This window comes from Nothobranchius furzeri, chromosome 10 (genome assembly GCF_043380555.1).
Source record: "Nothobranchius furzeri strain GRZ-AD chromosome 10, NfurGRZ-RIMD1, whole genome shotgun sequence".
Lineage (NCBI taxonomy): Eukaryota > Metazoa > Chordata > Actinopteri > Cyprinodontiformes > Nothobranchiidae > Nothobranchius > Nothobranchius furzeri.
The window spans coordinates 30,022,201-30,048,005 of NC_091750.1; the positions used below are offsets into that span (position 1 = coordinate 30,022,201).

The window sequence follows — 25,805 nt, forward strand, 5'->3', positions numbered from 1 at the left end:
GGTAATCTACAAATTCAGAAATAATTTGAACAACTATTTATAATCTGAAATAATTATCTGGGAAAAACATATCGGCATCTGCTGAATCTTTAAGGTTTTTTGGATAGAATTGTGATTTTTCTACCCGTCGTTTTATGAACGGCTATAAATTTGTTTTTGTGTCTTCCCATGGAGACAAAAACTGAAAGAAATGAACAAAATTAAGTGTGTTGTTGATCAAGAAGCTTGGGATCATGTCAACAGACATACACCAGTGATTATTTCCTAATAAGTTTGTTGTGTGAGTGAAAGTTAAAACAACATATAAATTAAACGGGTTGTTGGTGCTTTAAAGCTGGGGTCCATTGAGTGACATCCTCAAGGAGAGGTGGAGGAGATTATGAAACGGACACACCTGATTCTGTTAAACTGTTGAAACGGTTAAATCATTCCTTGCAGAAGACTCATTTTAAACAAAATTGAGCAGGGAAACCTCTAAAACAGGCAGGAAACTGGATTCTTGCTAACGTTACAACAGGCTAAAACAATAGCCCGATGTAGCGTAAGGTTGAACACTACATTTACCAACACACTAACAATAAATCCCTTGTTCCCCGCCCTCCTGTTCCTGTTAGCTTGAAGTTTACAGCCCTTAAGAACCCATGGTGTCTCCTCCCATTTCATGTATTTGCAAAATAGCTTCTTGAGTCATATATTCAAGTTTGACAACCCCAAGTGACATCCTATCCTTTTTTTTATTATATTTAAAATTTTGATGTATTTTTTAGGCCCGGAAGCGCGGCCAAGGCCTATTGTATCTGCTCTGTTTATATTTCTTCTGCCAAGTAAATTGGCATTTTGGAGGCCTTAACATACCCGAAAACTCAGGAATTTTTGCACACTTGTCAGGCGTGGTGTAAAATTTTGTATTTTAAAGGTCACAAAAAAATCGTAATTGAACTAGCTCCACAGCGCCCCCTAGAATGGGAAAAATACCCCCCTCCATAAACCTTAGTTCGTCATACAGTTATGAAATTTTGTACACTTGTAGTACTCAACAGTCCGCACAGAAAAGCCTCTTTCAACTATGGTCATCAAACAAGAAGTCGGCCATTTTGGTTTGAAGTGGTGATTCTGACCCCGTTTTGGCCGTTTCTAGGGTCCACTTCTAATTGATTTACTCGATCGTTTTTTGCACGATCGTCTCAAAAGTTGTGGGAAATTGCTCAGAAGGAATGGGCGATCAAATAGAAAAAATAAAACAGACTTTTCGTATATGCTGAGGGGGCGTGGCCAGGCCTCGAATTTCGACTACTCGCCAAAAATATATAAATGGCTATAACTTCATACTTGAATAGAGTAAAGTTACAACAATTTCTTTGGTCATTCGACATCTAGCCAGAAACTAAATTGAATGGTCGGATGATGACATCACACAAGCCCCGCCCCCTCAGGACCAAAAAGGTCAAGTTGTACTGTGATAGGTCCCAAATCGCCCCATTTCACTTTGTAACTGGTAACTCAAGACAAGTGGGTATTTCTTGGCGTCACTTTATGGGAGTTTTCAAAAGAGGGCGGGGCTGTGGCGGCACGGCAAAGTCAGGCATACCGCTGTGGCCATACATTTGCCTCCCATTTCGGCATTTCTAAAGATATCGCTACGAAACTTCTGGTGAGTGATCCTAGTCCGGCCCCCCAAAAAATCTGATTTGAAAATCCAGTGGGCGTGGCCTATTTTCTTAAATAGCGCCCCCTAAGACCATTAAAATTGTCAGCCCCAAGCCATGCTTTGACTGAGGATTACGAAATTTTGTACACTAATGTGGTGCCTTGGGAACTACAAAAAAGTCTCCTGGAGCCATGAGCAAAGTCCCACAGGAGGTCAGCCATTTTGGTCCAAGTACTCAATTTAGTGGTTTTCGCACACGTAGTTTGGAGAGTGATGCCCCATCGCCCTTTTCACTAATCGCCTTCACACTTCTGCTATATACTCTTAAAACATAGGGGGGGGAAATTCAACCGTTGGATTTTTCAAAAGTTGAAAGGTGTGGGCGTGGCTAAGCCTCAAACTTTGACCTTTCGCCATTACATTACTTGACGTAATAACTCCCATATGCATGATCAAAATGGCCTGTAAATGGTCTGTATTTGATATAGCGCCTTCTAGAATCCGGGAACCCCCAAGGCGCTTTACAACACAATCAGTCATTCACCCATTCACACACGCATTCACACACTGGTGGGGATGAGCTACACTGTAGCCACAGCTGCCCTGGGGTGCACTGACAGAGGCAAGGCTACTGAGCACTGGCGCCACCGGTCCCTCCGACCACCAGCAGCAGGCAACGTGGGTTAAGTGTCTTGCCCAAGGACACAATGACAGCGACTGACTGAGCGGGGCTCGAACCTGCAACCTTACGATTATGGGGCGAGCACTTAACTCCTGTGCCACCATCGCCCACAGGATGGTATGGATCAGATCCATATCAAACTTTGTCTGTGTGATCACTGACCACATCTCAAGACAATGACAATGTAGACAGCTGACATCACCTAAGCCCTGCCCCCTGACAACAGGAAGTCTATTGTCTTATGGTGAAATGCCCATATTTGTACCCTCTATTTTAGTCAACATGACACTAAGGTCATGCACTGTTTTCATGATGTTGTAATGACCATTCAGTTCTGATAGCTTTCCAGAAAGGGAGGGGCTTTGATGCCATGGCGAATTCTGGCTTGACGCTGTGACCTTATGTTTGACTGTAACTTCCGCAAACAGCCTCCAATCTGCACGAGACTGAACATGACAATCAACAATCACGCCCTTTAGCCAATGAGGCACAAACGGTTGGTGAACGTTGTATAATATCACCACAGCGCCCCTACATTCCTTTAAAACTGTAAAAACTCGTACAGACGAGGTCACAACTGCACCAAACTTGCTATGTGTCATCACACAAAGGCACCCAACCCAATCCTGTGGTCATTGGTTGATATCGCTTTAGCTCCGCCCCCTGACAGATATTAGGCCCTGGATAACACATGCATGATGCAATTCACACCAAACTGCACACAAATGACTGTTATCAACCTACAAACTTCTTCATGGAATATTTCCTAAATTTGGGACAGCGCCCCCTACATACAATAAAACATTTGTAACTTCTGCAAAAAAGCTCCAAACTATATCAAACATTGTGGGAGTCATCACACAACTGCAATCAACACATGTATGTGCTCACTCATTCAAATCACTTTAACTCCGCCCACTTACAATCTGTTGGCTCTAGATGACCCATGCAACGTTTGATTGATGCCAAATTAACAGAAAACCATCTTTGATGACCAAAGATGACCTCTATGGGATTTAGTTGTAAATGGTCACAGCGCCCCCTAGATGGGTTCAAACTTTATTAACTTCTAAAAACAAGGTCAGAATGGTATTATACTTGGCTTGTGTCATCACGTGACTGCACCAAACACAATGATAAGGCTGTTGGTTCTAATCCCTTTAGCTCCACCCCCTTTCAGCTCTTTGGCTCTAGAAAGCACACGCAACGTCTGATTGATGCCAAACTACAACAAAGCTATCTCTGACTCCCTAAGAGGACCTCAATGGGATTTTTACGTAAATGGTCACAGCGCCCCCTAGATAAGATTAAGCGTTAATTACTTCCTAATACAAGGTCACAATGGCATTAAACTTGGCTTGTGTCATCACGTGAATGCACCAAACACATTGATGTGGTTGTTGGTTCAAACCCCTGTAGCTCCACCCCTTTTCGGCACTCTGGCTCTAGATAACACACACGTCTGATTGATGCCAAAATAACAGAAAACCATCTTTGTCAACCAAAGCTGACCTCAATGGGATTGTTCTGTAGTTGGTCACAGCGCCCCCTAGATAACTTTAACCTTCAATGACTTAAAAAAACACGGTCAGAATAGCATTAAAGTTGGTCTGTGTCATCACACAACCAGTGTGGTAAAGATAGAGTATCCCCTAGTGGTTAGATATGTAATTTAATGGTGGGCTCAGAAAAGATGCTGAGTCAGGGTGAGGTGGAGACGAGGAGACCATTCGCGGTTTCTGGTGGCGGGGTGGTCGATGTTTATGTTCAGCGGACGTGCCCGGGTGCACCACACTGCCAGCCAGGCCGGAGCGGCGCGGCGCGGAGCTGCGGGGGCCGAACAACGCTGCTTGCAGCTTTAATTCCAATTTATTTTAGATTTTAAAATTATTTGGATGCAGGTCAAGTTAGCATTCAAGCTAGCTCCATATTAGCCTATGGTACATGTAGCATACAACAATTATCTGAACTAATATTTATTTTATTTAAATACAATTTTCTTTACAATCCTCTAAAATACGATACATTGCTAGTATTTAGCTGTTCAGAATAAACTCTTGTCAACTCTTCATCAAATCTGAGCCCTTTCTCAAAGCTCCTCCATCTTTTAAACGCCTCTCCAATCCAAATTCTACTTTACTTGCCTCATGGCGAGTGAAACAGTTTAAATTTTATTTAAAAAGTAGAATCCAGGAATCAGTAATTTCTTTTTTTGTTTTGGTTGCTCCATTGCAAACCTCCATCACCCTGTAGTGGATGCTTGGCACCAGGGTGTGTTCTCGTTGATTGACAGCTCCCTCTTGTGGATATGCAAATCTATTGGTCAATGGATTACAGAAATGGTTCATTTTGCCATAGAGGCCAGGGGAGGGACCCTACCTACAATGCATCATAAAACAGGATCAGATAGTCAAATTTAAGGATTTTTAATGTAAAACGTTTAAATAATGTACCCCAGCTGTAAAGGTATCAAGTACATTTCTTGCAAGTTTCAGTTGCATGTCAAATCAATCATCTTGGCTCTATCCAGGCTAATCTGTTGTTTTATGTTTGTAGTGATACCCAACATTACCTACTTCAACAACAAGACCGCCTCAGAGTTCGATGAGGAAGTCACGCTGACCTGTGAGGCCTCGGGCGATCCCACACCCACCATCTCCTGGAGGTTTGGAAACAGGGTTTTCACAGAAGGAGAACAGGTAAAGCCCGATTTTTAGACCTGAGTTCTTATGTGAAAGCACTCAGGATTCAAATCCAATCGTTACATACAGAAATAGTTTTGGGCAAAATAGGACTGCAAAACTAAATATAACACAAAAACCGATGATTGAAGGAACATTTTCAGAGATTTGTTCATTAAAATCTTCCCCTAACTGATGTTTTATACAACAACTTCTATGCTTAAATTCTGATACTGAATGAAAACATTTTAGAATAAAACTTAGATGTACTTAATCCCACGTCTGGAGTCTACAGCCTTTCTAAACTTTTACAATTTTCTCAAGAAGACCTTTAATTTTGTGTTTCAGGGTTTTTATTTTAAATGCCTAATATTAGGTCTGTTTGCTCTGTATTCATTTTAGAACAATAAGATAACATTTTGTCCAAATGCTGCAGAAAGTGCCAGTTAAATATTCACAGGAAAATTAAGTGCAAATGAGCTGAAAAGTGGGAATAATTACGATTATTACGGAGTCGGACCGTTTTTAGCTGCTGCATTAAAAACACACGGGACTTGTTTTTAAAATGGTGAATGGCCTGTATTTGATATAGCACCTTCTAGAGTCCTGGAACCCCCCCCAAGGCGCTTTACAACACAATCAGTCATTCACCCATTCACACACACATTCGTTCACACACTGGTGGGGATGAGCTACAATATAGCCACAGCTGCCATATATATGTGTGTTGAGGCGCACTGACAGAGGCGAGGCTACTGAGCACAGGCGCCACCGGTCCCTCCGACCACCACCAGCAGGCAACGTGGGTCAAGTGTCTTGCCCAAGGACACAACGACAGCGACAGACTGAGCGGGGCTCGAACCTGCAACCTTCCGATAACGGGGCGAGCGCTTAACTCCTGTGCCACCGTCGCCCACAACACACCATTGTGTTAAAGATGAACACATGAATTAGGATTGCGTATAATTGTTATGTTTAGCTGGTTTAGCATGCGTTCTAATTTTACTGTTCGAGCTCCTCGGGGCTGCTCATTTGAAGAGTAAATGAAGGAAAATCAGGAGATGTTAAAAGGTGTTCTGGTGCCGGAGCGTTGGGTGTTGTCTCCAGGCCACCGGTCACAGTGTTCCAGCCAGAAAGGCTCATCCTACCTCTGTTGTTTTGCTTTTATCCGCTCATTAAAACTGTATATTTAAAACATAAGAAATCCCACTCAGGAGTCTGCTCTGTCAACATGTGAGCAGCAAACGGATAAGAAGCTTCAGAGGGGGAATTTCTGCCGTCATTACAGTAAACAACATCAGGATAATTACCTCGCTGCCTCCAGCAGGTCTGAGGATTTAGAAACAACAGCACTGCCGTTATATTCAACAGCATTCTCCTGGTGGTAGAAACCGGTAAGTGCTGTAGATTTTCTGCATAGGAGTTGAAAATGACACGCTCATGAACCGATAGTTGGCCTTGGAACAGTTGCTGCAAACATGATCTGGTTTTTAAAGCCTTTTGTAACCTTCAGCCGTCTCTAAGGCCACTAGATTCAGAAATATTCACAAAACAGTTTTTATTCTGCTTCATCAAACTCAGTTGTGTAAATGATGCCTGATGTGACAGAAGTGCTATTTTTACACTCTAAATGCACTGAAAGCACCTGTCCTGTTGTGTCCCAAAGGACGCCAGGAGGAGCGTTACTAGAAGTTTAGGCTCCACTGGCCTACTTTACTCCAAATGCTGTATCAGCTTCAGTGGCGTGATGGATTACAGCTTCAAGCTGCCATGTGGAGCAAATTTAACATCAGAACCATCACAGAGAGGTCAGCTCCTAACAGGCTGACATGTAACAGAGTGACACAATTTAATTAAAACGGATTTTTTTCTGTAGAAGAAAACATGGATTAATATTTATTTTGCTGCTCTGCTTGTTTTTCTAGTGCACTTCCTTATTTTTCCTCCATAGCGCTCACTAAAGGGGGTCGAGGTTGCGTTTCTTAGTAAGTCGACCTAAACATCATTCAGACGGAGGCCAAGCTCTTTTTTTAAATTATAATTTGTGCAAAATCAAACAAACACAGCCTGAATTCACACCTGGTGCTTTCACACGCCAACTCTTTCCTCTGACTGAACTGAAACTTCCTACGAGCACCCAGCCAGAGTAGCACTCACACAGCAGAACAGTACCGTGTTTCTAATGTTTAACGAGTGCTGCCGAATGTTAAATACCAAACTTCAATTTGATTCTTACTTCCAAATGATCTCTGATTAAAAACAGAAGCTGTACTCTGACCTTGGGTGGATGTTGAAATTGAGGAACTTGTAATTATAACCAACTGTTCTTTTAACAAAACCTTCTCGGCTGAGGTTTAGACCACTGGTTTGCAGTTGGTAGTTGCTTCCCTGCTTCTGGACACCTAATTCAGTGGTTGAATGAGCAGTTCAGTTACCCATTGGTTCAAAGCTGTTGTATTAGAGCAGAAAAATACTCAGCAGATGCCGAAATTTCAAAATTCATAAACTCAATGTTGGTACATGTCATCTTAAAGCTGTAATGGCAAACAAATTAGCGTAAAACATATTTTTCATGCCTCTTAACAACGTTCTAACAGAGTATAGCTATAGATCTATTGCGTTTGTCTGAAAACCTCCGCCAATAACATGTTTCAGACCGAAAGCAACCATTGGACCAACCGGTTGTCGGTCTTGCTGAACCCCAGGACTTGTGCACTTTCATGAGTCCTCCATTCATTACACACTCATGTATGTAGCAAGAGAACACCACCGGTGTGAGAGGTTCTCCTCTCAGTAGTATCAGAGAAGGAGAAACAGCCGGCTGCTACCACTCCCAAAAAGAAAATCACCATTTCCGAGTACGTGCCCCCGTTCTGGTACTCGGGTGGTCCCTGAAACGTGAAAGGGGTCCTTTTGAGGCAGGCCGGTGAAAAAGAGACACGAGGATGCCACAGAGGTCTGTTAAAATTACGCTGAAGTTCTGATAGTGGAAACAGATTAGGAACAGATGCGTTTGTGGACCGGGGTGTCCTGATGTAGACCCAAAATGACTGTGTGACAACTCTTTTGTTTCATTGGGTAATGTTTACTTTACGTTTTGAGAGCTGGTATTGCTCCGAACCTGGTGGCTGCTGTACTTTGGGTTGCTACAGACTGAGAAGGATGATAAGTGTGGGCAGCACCCAAGTGGGGCTTTGTTTCTCCATTACGTTTACATGTTGTCTGTATTTTACAGATCTGTAGTGCGTTACTGTACCATTCCTGGGTTTAAGTTTGTTTTTTTTAAATCCCTGATTTTTTTCTTATTAGCTGTGGAACTCATCACCGCCGATGAGTCTGAACGGTCACGGCTGGATTTCTGAATGTTATCTTCCACCTGCACGACAGGCCTCGCCGTGCACATCGCTATTCAGAGCTGTCAACAAATGTCCTCCATTCACAGCCTGTCACCACCACTTTTTCCCCTATCTATCAGTGTCAGAACAATTTCGATTTCGTGTTGCTGCACTCAGAAAAACGTCTGCGATCATTTGGTAATAGTTCTCTAATTTTCCCGGGATTGTCATTCATCACCGGCTCCCTGTTTGCTGCACTCTGCACCCATTTTGCTCCACGTTACACCAGTCAGAGTAGCTGAGCATGCTTGTGATGACGTGCAATGACAGAGCAGTAATTTAACTCAAATTCTGCTGCTTTTTGGAAATACCTGCTTGGTGGTAATTATTTTAAAAGTTCATCAGATGTTTAAACTGAACAGGATGTCAGTGGGAATTTTTCTCATGAAGTTCGTGATGGAGGGACCAATCAAAGCCTGGAACGCTCCGATTAGAAGAAAGTGCTGATCAGGAAGTGCAGCAGTGGTTCACCTATAATTAGTTTCAGTGCCTTGTTTTTCTCAGCATGGCCTATTCTTTATTACAGAACATTAATTAATGACCAGCTGAGAAAGCCTCCTGCTGCGTCAAGGAAATATGCTCCACTTCAGAGTTTTGGTCACTTCTGTTTGTTTGACTCTTTTGCAGCTAAGATTTCCTACTTTAACATAAAAACTTTGAACTTTACTGTGACAAATATTCACGTTACTTCTATGTTTTTAGCCCTTTGATGCATAACGGTCAATACAGTGGACAGGTCCTCAAAATTGTTATTTATTTATTTTATGTTTATGTATTTAGCAGACGCTTTTGTCCAAAGCAGCTTACAAGTGATAATCGGCATGTTGCCCTTGAGGCTAACAACAACAACAACAACAACAACAACAGCAACTTGACATCAGTCATGGAGAGGAGGGAACAAGGAGTGGACGGTAGAGAGGGGGACGGGTGCAGGGAGGGTGCTAGTTTATAAGATGCTCTCTGAAGAGCAGGGTCTTCAGGAGTTTCTTGAAAATTGAAAAGGAAGCTCCTGTTCTGGTAGTGCTTGGAAGGTCATTCCACATTTGTGGAACGATGCATGATAAGAGTCTGGATTGTCCTGAGCGTGGTGTAGGCACTGCTAGCCGACCATCCTGTGATGACCGGAGCGGCCGGGCTGAGACGTAAGCCTTTGCAAGAGGATTCAGGTAGATGGGAGCCGTACCATCTCGGACTTTGTATGCTAGTGTTAGCGGTTAGAATTTGATGCATGCTGCTAGCGGTAGCCAGTGGAGCTCAATGAGCAGAGGAGGGACGTGTGCTCTTTTAGGCTGATTGAAGACCAGACGCGCCGCTGCGTTCTGGACCATTTGAGGAGGTCTCACAGTACAGCCTGGAAGACCAGTTAGAAGGGCATTGCAGTAGTCGAGGCGGGAGATGACAGTAGATTGCACCAGGAGCTGGGTGGCATGTTGTGTTAGGTATGGTCTGATCTTTCGTATGTTGTACAGCGCTAAGCGGCATGAACGAGCAACAGAGGCAACTTGATCTTTAAAGGTCAGGTGTTCATCAATCACAACACCCAGATTTCGAACTGCCTTTGAAGGAGGCAGAGATAGGAAGTCATTTTGGATTGAGATGTTGTGCTGAATGGATGGTTTTGCTGGGATGACAAGCAGTTCAGTTTTAGAGAGGTTGAGTTGGAGATGGTGGGATTTCATCCATTTTGATATGTCAGAGAGACAGTTTGATACTCATGCAGAGACGGTGTGGTCGTCCGGTGGAAATGACAGATAGAGCTGGGTGTCGTCTGCATAGCAGTGGTAGGAGAAGCCATGTGATCGAATGATCTCACCCAGTGAGGTGGTGTATATGGCAAAGAGAATAGGTCCTAGTACAGAGCCCTGTGGGACTCCTGTGGCAAGATGATGCACGGTAGAGGATTGTCCAAGCCAAGATACACTGAATGATTGTCCTGTGAGGTACGATTCAAACCAGGCGTGTGCTTTCTCTGTGATGCCCATGCTAGAGAGTGTGGACTAAAGGAAGCCATGGTTGACAGTGTCGCATGCTGCCGATAAGTCGAGCAGGATAAGCGCTGAGGATTTGGCTGTCGCTCTAGCTTCTTTTAAGGATCCCGTCACTGCTAACAGAGCAGTTTCAGTGGAGTGGCCCTTTTTGAACCCAGATTGGTAAGGGTCAAGCAGACAGTTTTGTGAGAAGTATTCTGTGATCTGCTTGAAAGCCACCTTTTCAATGATTTTGGACAGAAAAGGGAGGAGAGAGATAGGTCGGTAGTTCTCCACATGATTTGGAGGAAGAGATGTTTTTTTTTAGCAGTGGTTTAACCTGAGCATGCTTGAGAGAGGTGGGAAATGTACCGATGTCATTGAAGCGTTGATCACATGTGTGACTGCTGCGGCTACTGTAGGAGCAATAGCTTGGAGCAGCTTAGTCGGAATGGGGTCCAGTGGGCATGTAGTAGGGCGGCTGCACGTGAGAAGCTTGGACACTCAGTTCTCAGTGAGAGGGGAACAAGAGGAAAATGAAGCAGTAGGGTCTGAGATGGTTGGGCTAGAAGGAGTTTGTGGTAGCGAATGTTCAGGAGTGGCCAGTTGAGTAAACTTGTTTGCTTATAGCCGCCACTTTGTCAGTGAAGAATGAGGCAAAGGTGTCAGCTGATAGATTGTTGGTAGGAGGTGGAGAAGTTAAAGTTAAAGTCCCATTAGTTGTCACACACACAGGTGTGTGTGCAAAATTTGTTCCCCGCATTTGACCCATCCCCTGGGGGAGCGGTGAGCTGCAGACAAGCCGCGCTCGGGAACCATTTGGTGGTTTAACCCCCCAATCCAACCCCTTAATGCTGAGTGTCAAGCAGGGAGGCATTGGGTCCCATTTTTTCAAAGTCTTTGGTATGACCCGACCAGGAATCGAACCCTGATCTCCCAGTCTCAGGGCGGACACTCTACCACTAGGCCACTGAGAAAGGTCAGGAGGGGTGAGCAGAGTTTTGAATGTTGAAAATAGTTTCTGAGAGTCAGTAGAGCTGAGAATTTAGTCAGTGTAGAAAGCTTTCTTAGCATCAGTGATGCTGGCAGAGAATGAGGACAGTAATTCCTGAAATTTCAATAGATCACCAGGATCTTTGGTGTTGCGCCATTTCCGTTCCGCAGCTCTAAGATTGGTGCGTAGAGACCGGAGGGTATCATTTAGCCAAGGGTGCGACTGAGAGGATCTAGCAGGTCTTTTTGCTGTTAAGCACAGCTGTGGAAGACTTTATTGCATGTGAGCCCCTCCATTTGGACTTCAGTAAGTCAAGCCAACATATTTCATGTTCAGAACGCACGCTGTCCATTGAGGTGGACACGTAATAAACTAATTGTAAATTATTAAATGTAAAAAAATGTTTGTTGAATTTTGTTTCATTCACACCTAAAGATGAATGAAAAAAAATGTTTAAACAATCATGGTTGAAGATTTCATAATTAATGCATCAAAGGGTTAAATATATTTTCAGAGGAGAGAGATTTATACCAGACAGAATTAATCACACTGCTAATAAATCCATCTTGGCAGGTAAATTGTTCTGTCTCATGCAATGTGAGAGCAAATCCCTTCAATTTTTAATCTGTATTTATTCAAATTTTTAATACAGTTGAATCCTGTTTTTGAAGAAAAAATTAATATTTATGTTTAATTTAAAATATGTTTAATTTAAACTTGTTGGCTCGAGGATATAAGTGTTTGGATTATTTGTGATCTTTTTTCATGCAATGACAAATGTCAGTATAAAGAAATAAACACAGATTCACCCCTTCTGAAGAATGTTCATGTATTCATTTTAACTGTATAGTAAAACTAACCGGATATGACACATTACATGGATTCAATTAACAGTTAAGTAGTTGTTGGTTAAAAAAAAACAAAAAGCATATTGTGTGTGTGTGTGTGTGTGTGTGTGTGTGTGTGTGTGTGTGTGTGATGTTTCTTTGTAAACCCACACTGTGCATTTAAATTTAGTTTAATATTAAATAAATGTCATTGTCATATCCATGAATTTTATTTTTAATCTTTCAATAAAACAAATATTACAACAGAAAATAAAAGTCCATGATTTCGCTTAAAGGTGTGGTTCACGGAAAACCCATTACTATTGATTATTTCTGATTATAATCGCTCACTCTTGAGTGTTTCATGCAAGCTGAACATGAAAATAGTCTCCTACACCTATCTCCTGCATTAGCTTCTGATAGACAATAGACAGCGACACTCTAAGGTTTAAAATGCCCGACAGGTTTACGTCACACTGTCACTTTGAGTCTCTTTCCGCAGTATTTCTCTTATCTGATGCCACCATCTAGTGGCTGACAAGCATATCACACAAATAATCTCTGTGTGCGTCTTTTTAAGATGGCGACTTCACAGTTTTTATTTATAAATGTGCTTCTGTAGCCGACAGACAGACAGAGCTAAAACACGTTGTTTTACAAGTATCGTTCTCCATGTTGTGTTTTCATATATTTATGTAAGGGATGGACAATATATCGGCATCAATATCGGTATCGGCCAATGTTAGTCATTTTTTAACATATTGGTGTCGGTCCAGTAAATTAAATTGGGTCGATATTAACAACCGGTGGGGGGATGTGTATTTGTTCAGTCATGTGACAGTGATTGTAATCATCTCAGAAGCGTAAATGTGTGTGGTGTGGTGTACATAATAACGTAAATTCAGCTTAAATCCTTTTCATTCTATATGAAATCTGCTGATTTTAGAAGCATTAATGTCACTATATTGGTATTGGCAAATATCGATTATCGGCCATAACAGTGATCTTAATATGGGATATCGGTATTGGCCCAAAAATTTCATATCGGTGCACCACTAATTTATATTTAAAGACTTACTTGTTCGTGAAAAGTTCACCAACTCTGCATCAGCCGAGGTACGTCTTTAAATTCGAAGCATGTAAGCGGTAGTCTTAACACCATGTGTTGGTTTTGGTCGACGCGTCCTAATGCTTGGAGCTCTGTGGGGCGGGGGGTGGGGGGGGGGGGTGTGCTTAGCAAAAAAAATAAATCTAAATAAAAGACATATGTCTTACATTATACACAGTATATGATAAGATAACCACTTTTATGGATTTCTGAAAAACCATACATAATTGGGTGACAGTGGGCGACGGTGGCACAGGAGTTAAGCGCTCGCCCCATAATCGGAAGGTTGCAGGTTCGAGCCCCGCTCAGTCTGCCGCTGTCGTTGTGTCCTTGGGCAAGACACTTAACCCACGTTGCCTGCTGGTGGTGGTCGGAGGGACCGGTGGCGCCAGTGCTCGGCAGCCTCGCCTCTGTCAGAGCGCCCCAGGGCAGCTGTGGCTACATCGTAGCTCATCCCCACCAGTGTGTGAATGTGTGTGTGAATGGGTGAATGACTGATTGTGTTGTAAAGCACCTTGGGGGGTTCCAGGACTCTAGAAGGCACTTTATCAAATACAGACCATTTATAATTTCTGAAAGGGGAAAACTCCGGAAAGTTACTTTAATATTGATGTTGTTGGTTTGACATATGGGAATCAGCTAATCACATCCCAGCTAGTAGAAGGTACCCATTAACGTTAGCAACACCACCACACGGCAGAACACCTCTACACTTGTGGAGACAAAACATCTACGTTTTTGGACGAGATGTCCAAATACCAGGAAATAAGACTCCAAAGCCTGCCATCTGAAGCTCAGCTGTGATGTGGGTCCAAGAAATGGTGCATCGGTTTATGTCCTCCCGAGAATGACTTACATTCCTATTAGAGACCATTGCAAGTGTATTGATTAAAGGTGCATTATGTAGAAGTGAAGTAAAAGTGACATCCTGTGATTAAATGTGGTTACTGCAACCACTTTGAACAACTCTGGAGCTTTTTGCCGGCCGTCGTCAAATTACAGTTGTCGGTGCTGCAGTATTAGCTTGCAGGAGACACAGCAACCCCACACTCACTGATGAACGGTAACTAGGTCCCTCCTTCCTTTGTTTGAAAGGAGAAAACGTAACAATCCCCACAGCCAGCTGGAAATGAAATATGTTTCAGCATAACCTTCCTTCCAAAAACATTAGACTCTTTTGAGCTTTTCTCACTATATTCTTACACACTGCACCTTTAATTATGTGATCCTATTATTTTGAAATTCCCTACAAATACATTTTAAATTTAGAAGTAACATTTCTTTAATGTGATTCCAAAAATGTATCTTCAAGATGTGAATGGAGTTTTATCCCTAAATGAATCATTTCCATCCTGGTCCTTTTTTAGGCCAAACGCTTTATGGGATGAGCCGACTGGAGCAACAACAGAATTTTATGACTCATTGTCATTAATTCAGCTAAAGACGTTTGGAACAAAAATGTTGCATCTTCACAACTTAGATTTTATTATTTTTTTACCTAAAGGATTTTTAGGTACAAAACCTCAAAGGTCAGAGTTTAGCAGCTTTAACAACAACACACTGCCTCTGAAAAGCTGTAAAATGGTCAAATGCACTATGGCTTTAGCTCACAGTAGAAGATTAAAGCTGTTTGACACCTTTGAACCACCACATGAAGAGATGGGGGGTGACTAAAGCCTGGCACTCGTGCAGCAATTTCAGACTCTGTGCAAATTGATTCAAAACGAATATGATGTAAAAAGAAAACCACCCGTTAGTGAAAGAGAGTGCTTGGAAACATCCTGAGTTAAACTGGAGCCGAGTCCGTTGGTTCAAACGTAGCTGCAGAGAAATCAGCCTGCATTCACTCTAAAAGCCTCATTTGCTCCGTTATACCAATATCTGTCTTTGCCTCCTCTGTGTTTGTTCCTTTTTAGGCTTCTTGGACGCGACCAGACAAATATGAGGTATCGCTACTAAATACTGTAGCTTAACTCAAGTAGTAACACCCTAAACTTCCACTCTAGATCTCCTTTCACTGTTCTTTTTTCTTTGCTGCAGAGCAGAGGTGTTGTCATCTAGCCCACATTTCACATTTGTTAGTAGTCCACTAAACGTGTAGGCCATTAGACACATAGTACAGTTCATTTAATCCACTTAGTTCCACCACACATTTAGACCTGCCCTACTTACTTGTGCCTGTTTACTCTTGTCAACAAATTTCATCTTGACACAAAGACGATAAGAAATTCTCAGACCCTTTTCTTGGAGTTAAAATTATTCAGGTGAGAAAAAAGTGTCTTAAATTTGGTTTTAGATAGATTTGTTGAAAAATAAATAAAACACTATCTGTTCTGCTGTGAGAAGCCACGATTCTAACCCACAGAAATCTAATCTGGTTGTAAACGGATCGCGGGCCAGTCGGGGGTCAGAGGGCTGCAGGTTTCACTCCAACCTATCACACACTCAATCTGTTCAGTCAGTTTTTATTGGGTCACTTCACCCAGATGACTTCAACTTGACCTGGAAAATCTTTTATATCCATCCCCAAATGCAATTCAAGCATATGAAATCAACACGGCTCATAACTAAAGGGGCATTTTAGGCCTTTTAATGTTTGTTTCTGTGCAGAAAATGTAATAATAGCTTCCGGATTGGCCTCAGCTTCATCCAAAATAATGCATGTGCTAGTCTGGGCACAGGCAAGAACAAAGTACTATTGCCACATTCAAACTGTTTGAAGACTAAGGTCTTTACTTGTTTATGTTTTAATCTGATTGGTCACTCTGAGTTTAGCATGCAGGCTGAATGTGAAAATAGTCTTCTACCCCTATTTCCTGCATTAGCCGTCCATAGAGAACAGAAGGGAAAACGCTCTGATTGGAAAAGCCGGTTGTACGTCACATTGTCAAGTTAACATTCGTGGACTCACCCATCTTGGCTCTCAATGAGCAAGGCTCTTGTTGGTTTAGCGTCCAAGAAACTGCAGCTACTGGCTAGTAGAAGCTAACTGTTAGCATTAGCAACTCCACAACATGGCAAAACTCCTCCAGGCTTGTGTTTGTGGTGAAAAACATCGACTTTGCAAAGCAAATGGAGTCAGTGGTAGAGTCGTGTTGCTGTTAGCCAGTCAGAGGAGAGATGTCGAAATATCAGGAAATTAGACTCCAAATCCTGCCATCTTCTGCTCGTCTCTGCTCCGGCTCGCTTCTACTTCCTGAAAATGGAGCGCCAGAGCTTATTTCCCCACAGAGATCAACTCAAACGGCATGTTTTTATCCTAAAGACCGCTGCAGATGTGTAGAAAAAACAAGTGAACTTGGTCTTTAAATCTGTTAAACTTGTTATTTACATGTTATTTATGAGTGTAAATATCCAAACTTTTGAACATGTTCCTGAGATCACACTGTTGCTAAGCAGAGGTTTTCAAAAACAATGAACCACTGTGGACTTCAGGAGACCGACATGGTATTAAATCTGAAGGAAGCGTAGAGGCTAATTATAACCTTCACACAGAAACACACATTAAATGTTATAAAGTAGTACTTTGACATTATTCAGATCATCTGTAAGGTGTGTAATATGAATGACTGACAAATCAAATGAATTAAAAACAAAAAAAAAAAAACTCTGGAGATTCTGTGGGGAAGACCTGCAACCCTTCGGTCCTTCGGCAGACAAGTCCCTCTTATTTCCTAACAAGCTAACGTTTTTCACTGCATCCAGTCTTGAAAGCAATTAACTTTGCTAACATGCATCAACAGGAAAACACGGTTGTTCAAAGACAAATAACTACGTCTGGCTTCATGGTGCAAACCTTGAAGGCTCGAAGTGACGGCGTTATGATATTCTGACATGATGTAAACCCAGCGTCTGACCAGCTGACTGGAGTCCATGTTTTCAGACCTGCAGATTTTTTGACTGGATTGTTTTATTTTGTAGCTGAAGCTGCACTTTTCCTGCCATTATAATTCTGCAGTCCTTAGAATAGAAAAGACTTTATTTGTAATTGCTCATGGCCATTACATTTCCGATGGCCAGCCATCAACAGTGCACAAGACAATAAATAACTAAATATGGAGAACATGGAGGGCTAAAAACAATTTAAAACCATTTTAGCAGAACACCGTGAAAGCAAGCCGGTGACTCAGATCTGCTAAAACAACAGGTTCAAAGGATTTAAACACAGACGAGTCCACGTTACTGACGGGGATGTGGGGGGTTGAATGTTCTGATGGCCCAAAGGAAGAAGCTGTTGGAAAGTCTGGTAGTGTGTGATGTAGTTGACTTGTAGCGGCGCCCAGCCGGCAGCAGGTCAAACAGGCAGTGGGCAGGGTGGGCGGGGTCACTGAGGATGGCAGTGGTTCTCTTCAGGTTCTGGAGATGGACTCAAGGGATGGCAGGGTGCAGCCAGTAATCCTCTGGGTGGTGTTTATTGTCCTCTGCATAGCCTTCCCGTCCTCAGCTGTGGAGCCTGGAAACCACACACTCAGAGAGGAGGGGAAGGTGCTCTCCACGGAGCAGTGGTAGAAAGCCAGCAGCAGCTTCTGATCCAGGCTGCACCTTCTCAAGACCCGGAGAAAGTGCAGCCGCTGCTGAGCCTCTTCAACCAGCTCTGGTGTTGCCAGGGAACCTGATGGAGGGCACACAGTCCACACACTCTCCATTTATGAGGAGAGGGGCGTGTGTGTGTGTGTGTGTGTGCCTCCTGAAATCCAGATTGTTTCCTATGAGACATATGGATGGTTCAAGTTCTGCAAAGCTGTGTTTTCTCCTGCTTTTGTCTTAAAATCACAGAATCTTCCTGTTTGCCTCTGAAAACTTTCAGTTGGAATCACATTGAATTGGTATTTTAAACACTTCAAAGACAAACTTTTGTCTGGGTCATCTTGACCATTTTGATAAACACACACACAGATTCAACCGATGCATTTTCATCACAAAGTGTCTTCATATAGATCCGGATTTGTTCACAATTTCCCCCAAACTTTCTAAGCCCAAACTCCAGGTCCCAAAGTCGTCTCTCATTTCCCTCACTCTCTACAGATACCCACCACCACTCTGACCATTATCAAATGTTTTTGATGCACCACTACAAGCAAGGATGGGATTCCTTCAAGAAACAATTTGAGACATTTTAGAAACTCACAAAGCCCTGAGCGGTTGCAGCCCAGTGAGATGCTGCTTTTTTTTATTCTCGCTTCTGTTTTAAATTATATTTTATTCATCAAAAATTCTCACTGGTTGCAAACTCAAAGCAGACAAGCTGCTTTCACAAATGGAAAAAAGCCATATCCAACATAGCTCTGGAACTCATGACATAAAGCGTTGGTTACAGCAGGGATGAAAACAAATTGTGCTAGTTTTAAAAAATGATAGCAGCCTAACAAAATCTCAACCAACGATTTCTACAGCTGAACCTCTTGGAAAAGAACCTCTACGTAGTTGTGGCCTTGCTTTTTCTGTAACTCTGGCCGAAGTGAGGCTCCGGTATAACGAGATAAATGCACCATAAAGGGTACCGACTGCTGGAAATGGCTGCACTGGCATTCCACTGTTTTATGTCATTTATTCATTCATTTATAGGTGAACCTTTAAAAGCAAGCTGACATTTAAACAGCAGAATGGTCTGAATGCAACTGGGCTGAGTAGAAAGATCAAGTCGAGGGAAATGCAGATTTCTGGAAGAGTTGAGTTGCTACCATAAGTTTGTCTGTTGCTCAAACTATACATGCGTGCAACTCATGAGCTGCCTTCAGTAGTGAGGTAGGATAACCGTTTCCATTTAGACTGATGCTGCAGCTGCACCACAATATCTGCAGTTGAGTTTTTAAACCTGATGTGTCACTGAAGAGAAAAGGCACAACAGTATAACTACCAAATGTCAGGCAGTCCTCAACCGGATCTGCCTAGCTGGTTTTCAGATGCACGTCAATAAAAACAGGCCGCCAACTCGCTGCTGCCGGAGCAATAGCCTACAAAAATCAGGACATGCACGCCTAGGGGTCTGAGACCCTGCACACACGTAGCCACTAAAATGATTTTTATGAGAAACCTTTGATCAAAGGGGAACTTTACAAACTCTGCCTAGTCAGCGTTTGCTTGAGGATGTAAATAACCGAGGTTTTCGGTTTCGTAACCTCACTGACGACGACAGAAATAGTGCCGTGTTCACGTTCTGCTTTTAGAAGCTCGTTACCTGCTCTGTGTAGGAGACCACTGGGGAAGGACGACATCAAGGGTGGTTATTGCTCATCACGGTTTTCATTCCAAATTCCAGGAATGTTTTTTGGCAAAAAAAAACCAACAATTTGGGAAACTGCTGCCACCTACAGGCTTGGCACGCCTAGGAATGTGCTCCACAAGGCACTGGATAAGTTTGCTGGTAGTGAAGTGGTGTGGACCCAGGCGTTCTTCCTAGATACGTGAGGGAGAGTATTCAGCTGTACAAAAGCGGGTCTATGCGTGCACAAGGCCTAAGGTTTGTACTGAGTCGTCATTCATGAAGCTGAACATCTGTTCTTAGCTTAAGCCTTGGCCCATCATTAAAAAGATCTGTTCATTAATTAATTATCTTCTGCTGCAACAAGATTGGGTCAAATCCAGAAAAGGAGCCCATATTTTGGACTAACACTTGTAGAGTTAACTGCATACTGAAATCAGCTCTGTTGCTGTTCAGCGGAGACTCCGAAAAATGACCAATCAGATTCACCTACGAAGCTTATATCATATACATAAATATCCTGGATACTTATATATCGATCTGCGTTCATACATCAACCTGTTTGATCTAATTTTAATCCAAGGATCAATGTTTAATTTAGATAATTACATTTAATAGCAAAAGTTATTTTGAATCAGAAACTAGGATCTTTGCCTTCAAATAACCAGAAATATTTTACCTTTTCTGTGTTTCGTTTCAATAATGAGGCACGTTAAAAATGACGAAATTTATTACTAACAGTTTTAAACTGAAAGATTTGAAATGACAATTACAAAATGACAATTCATGGATGGAAATTTTAATGACAATCTAACAGCTTTGATAATAAACTTGTTTTAAAAGCAAACCTGTGGCTGAATGGAGCTAAATGGAAAATACGAGTGTGGATGCGTGGATGAGCTTATGAGAAGGTTTCTTCCACAGAGCGTTCTGGATGGAATGATGTTTTGCGGCTAACTGAGTTATTTAGAGAGAAACAGCATCAAACGCATTCCCGTGTTCTACCTCACCCAAACAGGACCCTCTTGTGGATCCGGAGATCAGGAGGATGTGTTCATCCAAGAGGACACTCAGTCTGGTAGGGGAGACGCAAGCGTCCGATCGTCTGGTCCAGAGTGGTCCCGGGCACACGGTTGTCAAGCATTTGGCAGATGGACGTTCTCGTCTTAACTTAACTTCAGAAATCATCGACTCTGGGTAGAGTCTTCGTTAGCTGGTTACAGTTGCGTTTATTCTTTAGCTATTCTGGTCGGCGTGAGTGGAACAGCAGGTGGAGGTTTAGGGACGGCCGTTCCCTTTTCCCCGTGGTGTTGGTTCAAGAACTGACCCTGAAGCTGGTGGTGGTTGGTTTTACCAAGCTCCAGGACACGCCCACTCTCTCCGGAAGAAAGCTTTGATCATGCGTCAAAACGTGTGAAGTTATGTTTATCTGGACTCTGTGTTAGCTGGATAAGATGGACTGACCTTCTGATATGCTGAACACATCTTTTACTGTCATCATCATTATTATAATTAATCATTATTATACCCGAAGCATGATAATCCATTTCATGCAATTAAAATACCTTTATACTGAACCAAGTGATCATTTATGAGATCATGTTAAACAGTAATAAAGTCAATGAGTTTTATTAATTATTATCTCATTATTATCATCGTGACTTGAAGCGTCCTCCTCCTGGGATGGAACAGCAGCAGATAGGTGATGTGATCTTGAGCAGACATCGTGGCTCCTTGGGTTCATCTGTGGATTTAAAAGTACTGTTTGACCCAGCTTGACCCAGCTGGGTAGATGTGACCTTTGCCACGAATTAGAGAACCTTCATCACGTTACACACTCCCCAACTTCTCCTGGGGTCTCCCCAGACATTCCTGGGTCAGGAAGGAGAAACAGTTCCTCTACCAGGAGGCTTCCTAGTCAGCTACCTGAACCTGCCTACTCGAAGCCCCTCTCCTTCCATCTCCAGAGCCACTTGTTGTGTTCATCTTTTGGCTTTGATGCAAATATCATGACCACAGATGAGTAAATGGAGAGGTTTGCCCTCCCATCGGTACATTTCTCGCTCCATCCCTTCATCACCTCTGAACAAGATACCAGGACATTTTAACTCTTTCATTGTAGGCAGAAATTTTCCTCCAACCTTGAGAGAACGTTCTACCTTTTTCTTGTCTAGAACATTTAAGGAGCATTCCATAAACTTATGACACAAATCTAAAACAAAAATGTGCCATTAGAAATGTTGAATGCCGTGTTTTCTGTATTAATTGTAAACTTCCACAAACAAGCTTAAGTACTTATGGGTATTAAATGAAATATTTCCTGATTTTATAAACACATTAGGACATTTGACATGTGCCATACACAGAAAAAGATCTGTTTTTTGTTTTTTTACTTTAGTCTCCCATAAATGACCTTCTCAGTGAGACACTTTCATCTTCAGAATCCACACATGAATGTGTTCAGTGATCCAACGTGGCGTTACTTCAGCATTTCCATTTTTATTGAGTTATCAACCTTTTCTCAGACGAGCACAAGCTCCTTCCATCTTGTTAACCGAGAGTTGTGTTTTAAATTTGCAGCAGAGCATCAAGCAGTAGCTGGAACACTTGTGGTCATGTTCTTTCTACTGTAGATATTAACTCGAGCAGGGAAAATCAACAAGCATCCCCAAAAGTAAAAGAGATTAAATAAGTTTGCATCTCTTTTTTTACTTGAAGTCCTGCAGGAAAAACAGCTCAACTTTAGCTCACTTGGCTGTTCACATTTTTAACCAAACAGAAGCAAAACACAGTATGCAAGAGCCCAAGTTTAGTCCTACAAAGCAAAGCAGTGGTCACCACATTGAGAGTCATATATATATATATATATATATATATATATATATATATATATATATATATATATATATATATATATACACACACTTATATATATATGTTTGCATCCTAACTGTCCCCACTCTAGGTGTTTTCTCTGCTGCTGCTGCTGCAGTAAGACAAGATTAATGTTGCCCTTTAAAAATGTTTCCGGACACCCCTTAAGATCTTCAGCAACCAGCAAACTATTTCTGTCACATCTGCATCGTCCATTGCAGCAGAAAAATATGTGTAACGCATAATGCTGGGACAAAAAAATTAGATTATAAAATAGAAGAACTGAAGCAGAGAAGATGCCTGAATTATTAATAGAGCATTGTGGCAGCTAGAAGGAAGATGTATATCTGCTGTTGGCATGAGCTGCGTGTTGTCCAGAGGGAAAGAGGAAGATGTTGATGTATTACAATAGCCCAAGCTTTTACAAGGCGTTATTGTTGAGATTAATTTTGTAAGGCTCTGCTTTATCACTAATAACTGCCGGCTAGTTATATTCATAACTTACTGGCAGAAAAATGTCCAAGTGCCACATGGAGAAAAATGAAATTTGCAGGATCAGCCAGCACAGTTCAGATGACGACAAAATGCAATTTTAAAGGAGCAACACGAAAAGATCACAAAACAGTTTGATGTGTCAATCATGATGGAGGGAAGGTTACGCTGAAACAGATTTCAGTCCCAGTCGGCTGTGGGGGTTGTCATCTTTTGTCCTTTAAAAAAAAAAAGGCAGTCTGTGAGGTTGCCAAATCTGCAGTGAGCTAACGCATCAGTGCAGGTATTTGTAATTGAACAGCAGGCAAAAAGCTTCATAGTTGTTGAAAGAACCAAAACCAGTAAACAGGAGCGACCCAGAATGGACTTCTTGTACCCCTAAAAAAACCACAGCATCCTTTTGTTTTACTCTAATATTGGGTAAATCCGTCCAGAGGCTAACGTGGAGCTAACAATGCTAACAGTGAATTAGAACCAAATAGTTGACTAAAAATATCTCAAGCCACTTTTTCAATAACTAATGACTCGATATTATAGTGAAATGTGTGTGACGTGAATAATGAGTCAATTGTAACATTTTACTTTCTTTAATGAGACATTCAAAACTATAACAGCAAGCTAACAGCAAGCTAACATCAAGACGGCAAACAACCACACTTCCTGTAATGCTAGAGACATATTACCGTGGTAAGTGTAGTAAGTGCTCCCTAAAGTAAAACACCCATGAGTATTTATCTACTTATCAACTTACTGAGTGGGACCCGTCTTCGATGGTCATCTAGAATCTTCTGGCTCTGATCCATAACTGGCAACAACCAAAAACTCAGTGAGAAAGTCACTTTTGGCTTAAAGCACTGGCTGCAGGTATCTAATGTGCATCTTGCTCCGTTCTGTAATATTGCAGTTTTACGAAATCATGTCACCACTTCATTTTATTCAATAGGTTGAAAAACGGAAACCTAAACTAAACTTGACCGGATATAAACTAAACCCGGGACGGCGCAGACAGAAGGGGACAAAAACTTCAGGACAACAGTAGCTAATCTGGTAATCAAACAGGATTATAGATACTGGGATGATTGGTTTAGAAATGTGGACCAGATGTGTTATTGAGCATTTACTGATTAAATAAACACTGTGTACACACTGCAGGTCTTAATGTAGCCCAGCAAGCTGAGAGCAGTGTGGTTGATCACATCCTTGAATTTGACCTCCATCTGACTCTAATGTTAAGCAAACATGGATGCAACGTGTCACCGCTCCCCGCCTCCTGCTGTACAAATCTGTGGCGTCCTTCACTTTTCACTGATGTCAAAGTTGATGAAATGCAACTTGACTGAAGTCCCTGTGAAAACATCTGACATGTATTTAATTTAGGACCACTTATTCAAATGACCAGTATAAATGTCAGATTCAAACTGTTCAGATTGTCACTAAACATTCACAAATGAGTCAGATGTGGGTTAAAAGTTTGATTTGGGACACTTTTGACAGCTGTGTGAACGTAGCCAAAGAGAACTAAAGAGAACAGCCAGGAAACGCGCAAATAAAAGAGCAGAACGCTAAAAATACAGAATAACTGGAATCTGCTAGACGATCACCAAGGATAAAACAGGTTTGGATGACTGGTGTGACCGGAAGTGGTAATGAAACATGACTGGACTTCAAAGAATCAGAAAGGATGAACCTAACTGAACTCTGAATATGAAGGAAATAAAAGAAAACGTAATTACCAAAGCGAGGTAGCGTGATCCTCTAATGCAAATAAAACCAAGACTCAACAAGCTCATGGTCTTAACTGTAATTATGTTGCCTAACGCTGCTATTAGACTTCCTGTGGACCTGCAGTCAGACGTCCAGATGCTAACGACCGTAATCACCTCACTACACGAGTTTACAGTTTACCATCAGGGTCGTTTTACGGTCGCGGACTTCCATCCTGGGTCGGGAACTGTCCCTGAAAGGCTGCAGAGATGTACTTGGCATAGATAATTAACATTTCACATCCAGCACGTTTTTCCTGAAGGGTTGTTTAAGTTGGTCCAAAGACAATCACCTAGACCCAGGTTATTCTATCTAAAAACCCAAAAGGTGTCATTCAGATCCCAACAAGAACACATAATAAAATCATCCTTCAAACCCTCCCAACTCCCACAGATTGCTTGTTTTCTTCCATCACTGTGATAATTTCCCTCTGCCACATCATCTGTCAACCTAACAGTGTCTTTTTACTTCCAACGTGTTGAAACGTGTGAGTTTAGTTTCAGAGCACCCTAATCAGTCTGACTTTTTCTTTGTAGAACGCTGATAGGAATGTGGTGGTTCTCAGCCACGCGCGGGTGTCCTCCCTCACCCTTAAAGTGGTCCAGTTTACAGATGCTGGCCGTTATCTCTGCACCGCCAGCAACTCCATTGGTGAAGACATCCAGCCGGTATACCTGGAAATCCACTGTAAGTCACTGTTAATCCCCTTTTCAACCCCTAATTTCACTGTTACAGATCTTCAGCTGTAAATAAATGACGTTTGGGAGTTGTCTTCTGATCTGTTTCACATTTTTACAAATTAAGGTCCTTTGTGATGTGAGTAAAGCTTTTAGAATATGTTCAGGGAATGTTCTGAGGCGTTCTTAAGGATGGCTCTGTTGGGTTTCAAAAGCCAACATGGCTGCCATGCGAAGAGGTTAGATGGACAAATGAACAAAAATGTTGGTGCACAAGAGTGAACTAAACCAGTGGCTTTGATCTTGGCCTCTACACCTGACATACTCCATCCGTTTAATCCAGTCTTCAGTTCCAGTTTGATTAAAAGACAGAAATCACAAAAACTATACTAAAATCAAACGATGTGCTGTGGAACGTCCTTGCTCCTCGTGCTTCTCCAAAATGCACACCACTAAATGTCATTAAAGCACATCTCTGATGGTGGATTTACTAC

The 25,805-nt window shown here is 42.1% G+C and overlaps 1 protein-coding gene across 12 annotated transcripts in view; it reads left to right on the forward strand.

Annotated features, from left to right (window-relative positions):
* The window catches only part of ncam1a (neural cell adhesion molecule 1a), a 434,538-nt gene that overhangs the window by 316,189 nt on the left and 92,544 nt on the right, over positions 1-25,805 (forward strand). For 7 of the 12 annotated variants that reach the window (XM_070555484.1, XM_070555483.1, XM_070555485.1 and 4 more), the window contains exons 8-10: positions 4,887-5,029; positions 15,219-15,248; positions 25,171-25,321. In XM_070555484.1, coding sequence (XP_070411585.1) covers positions 4,887-5,029; positions 15,219-15,248; positions 25,171-25,321 — 324 coding nt within the window. The remainder of the gene's footprint in view (positions 1-4,886; positions 5,030-15,218; positions 15,249-25,170; positions 25,322-25,805) is intronic. The other 5 variants (XM_070555486.1, XM_070555487.1, XM_070555490.1 and 2 more) reach the window with 1 other exon arrangement.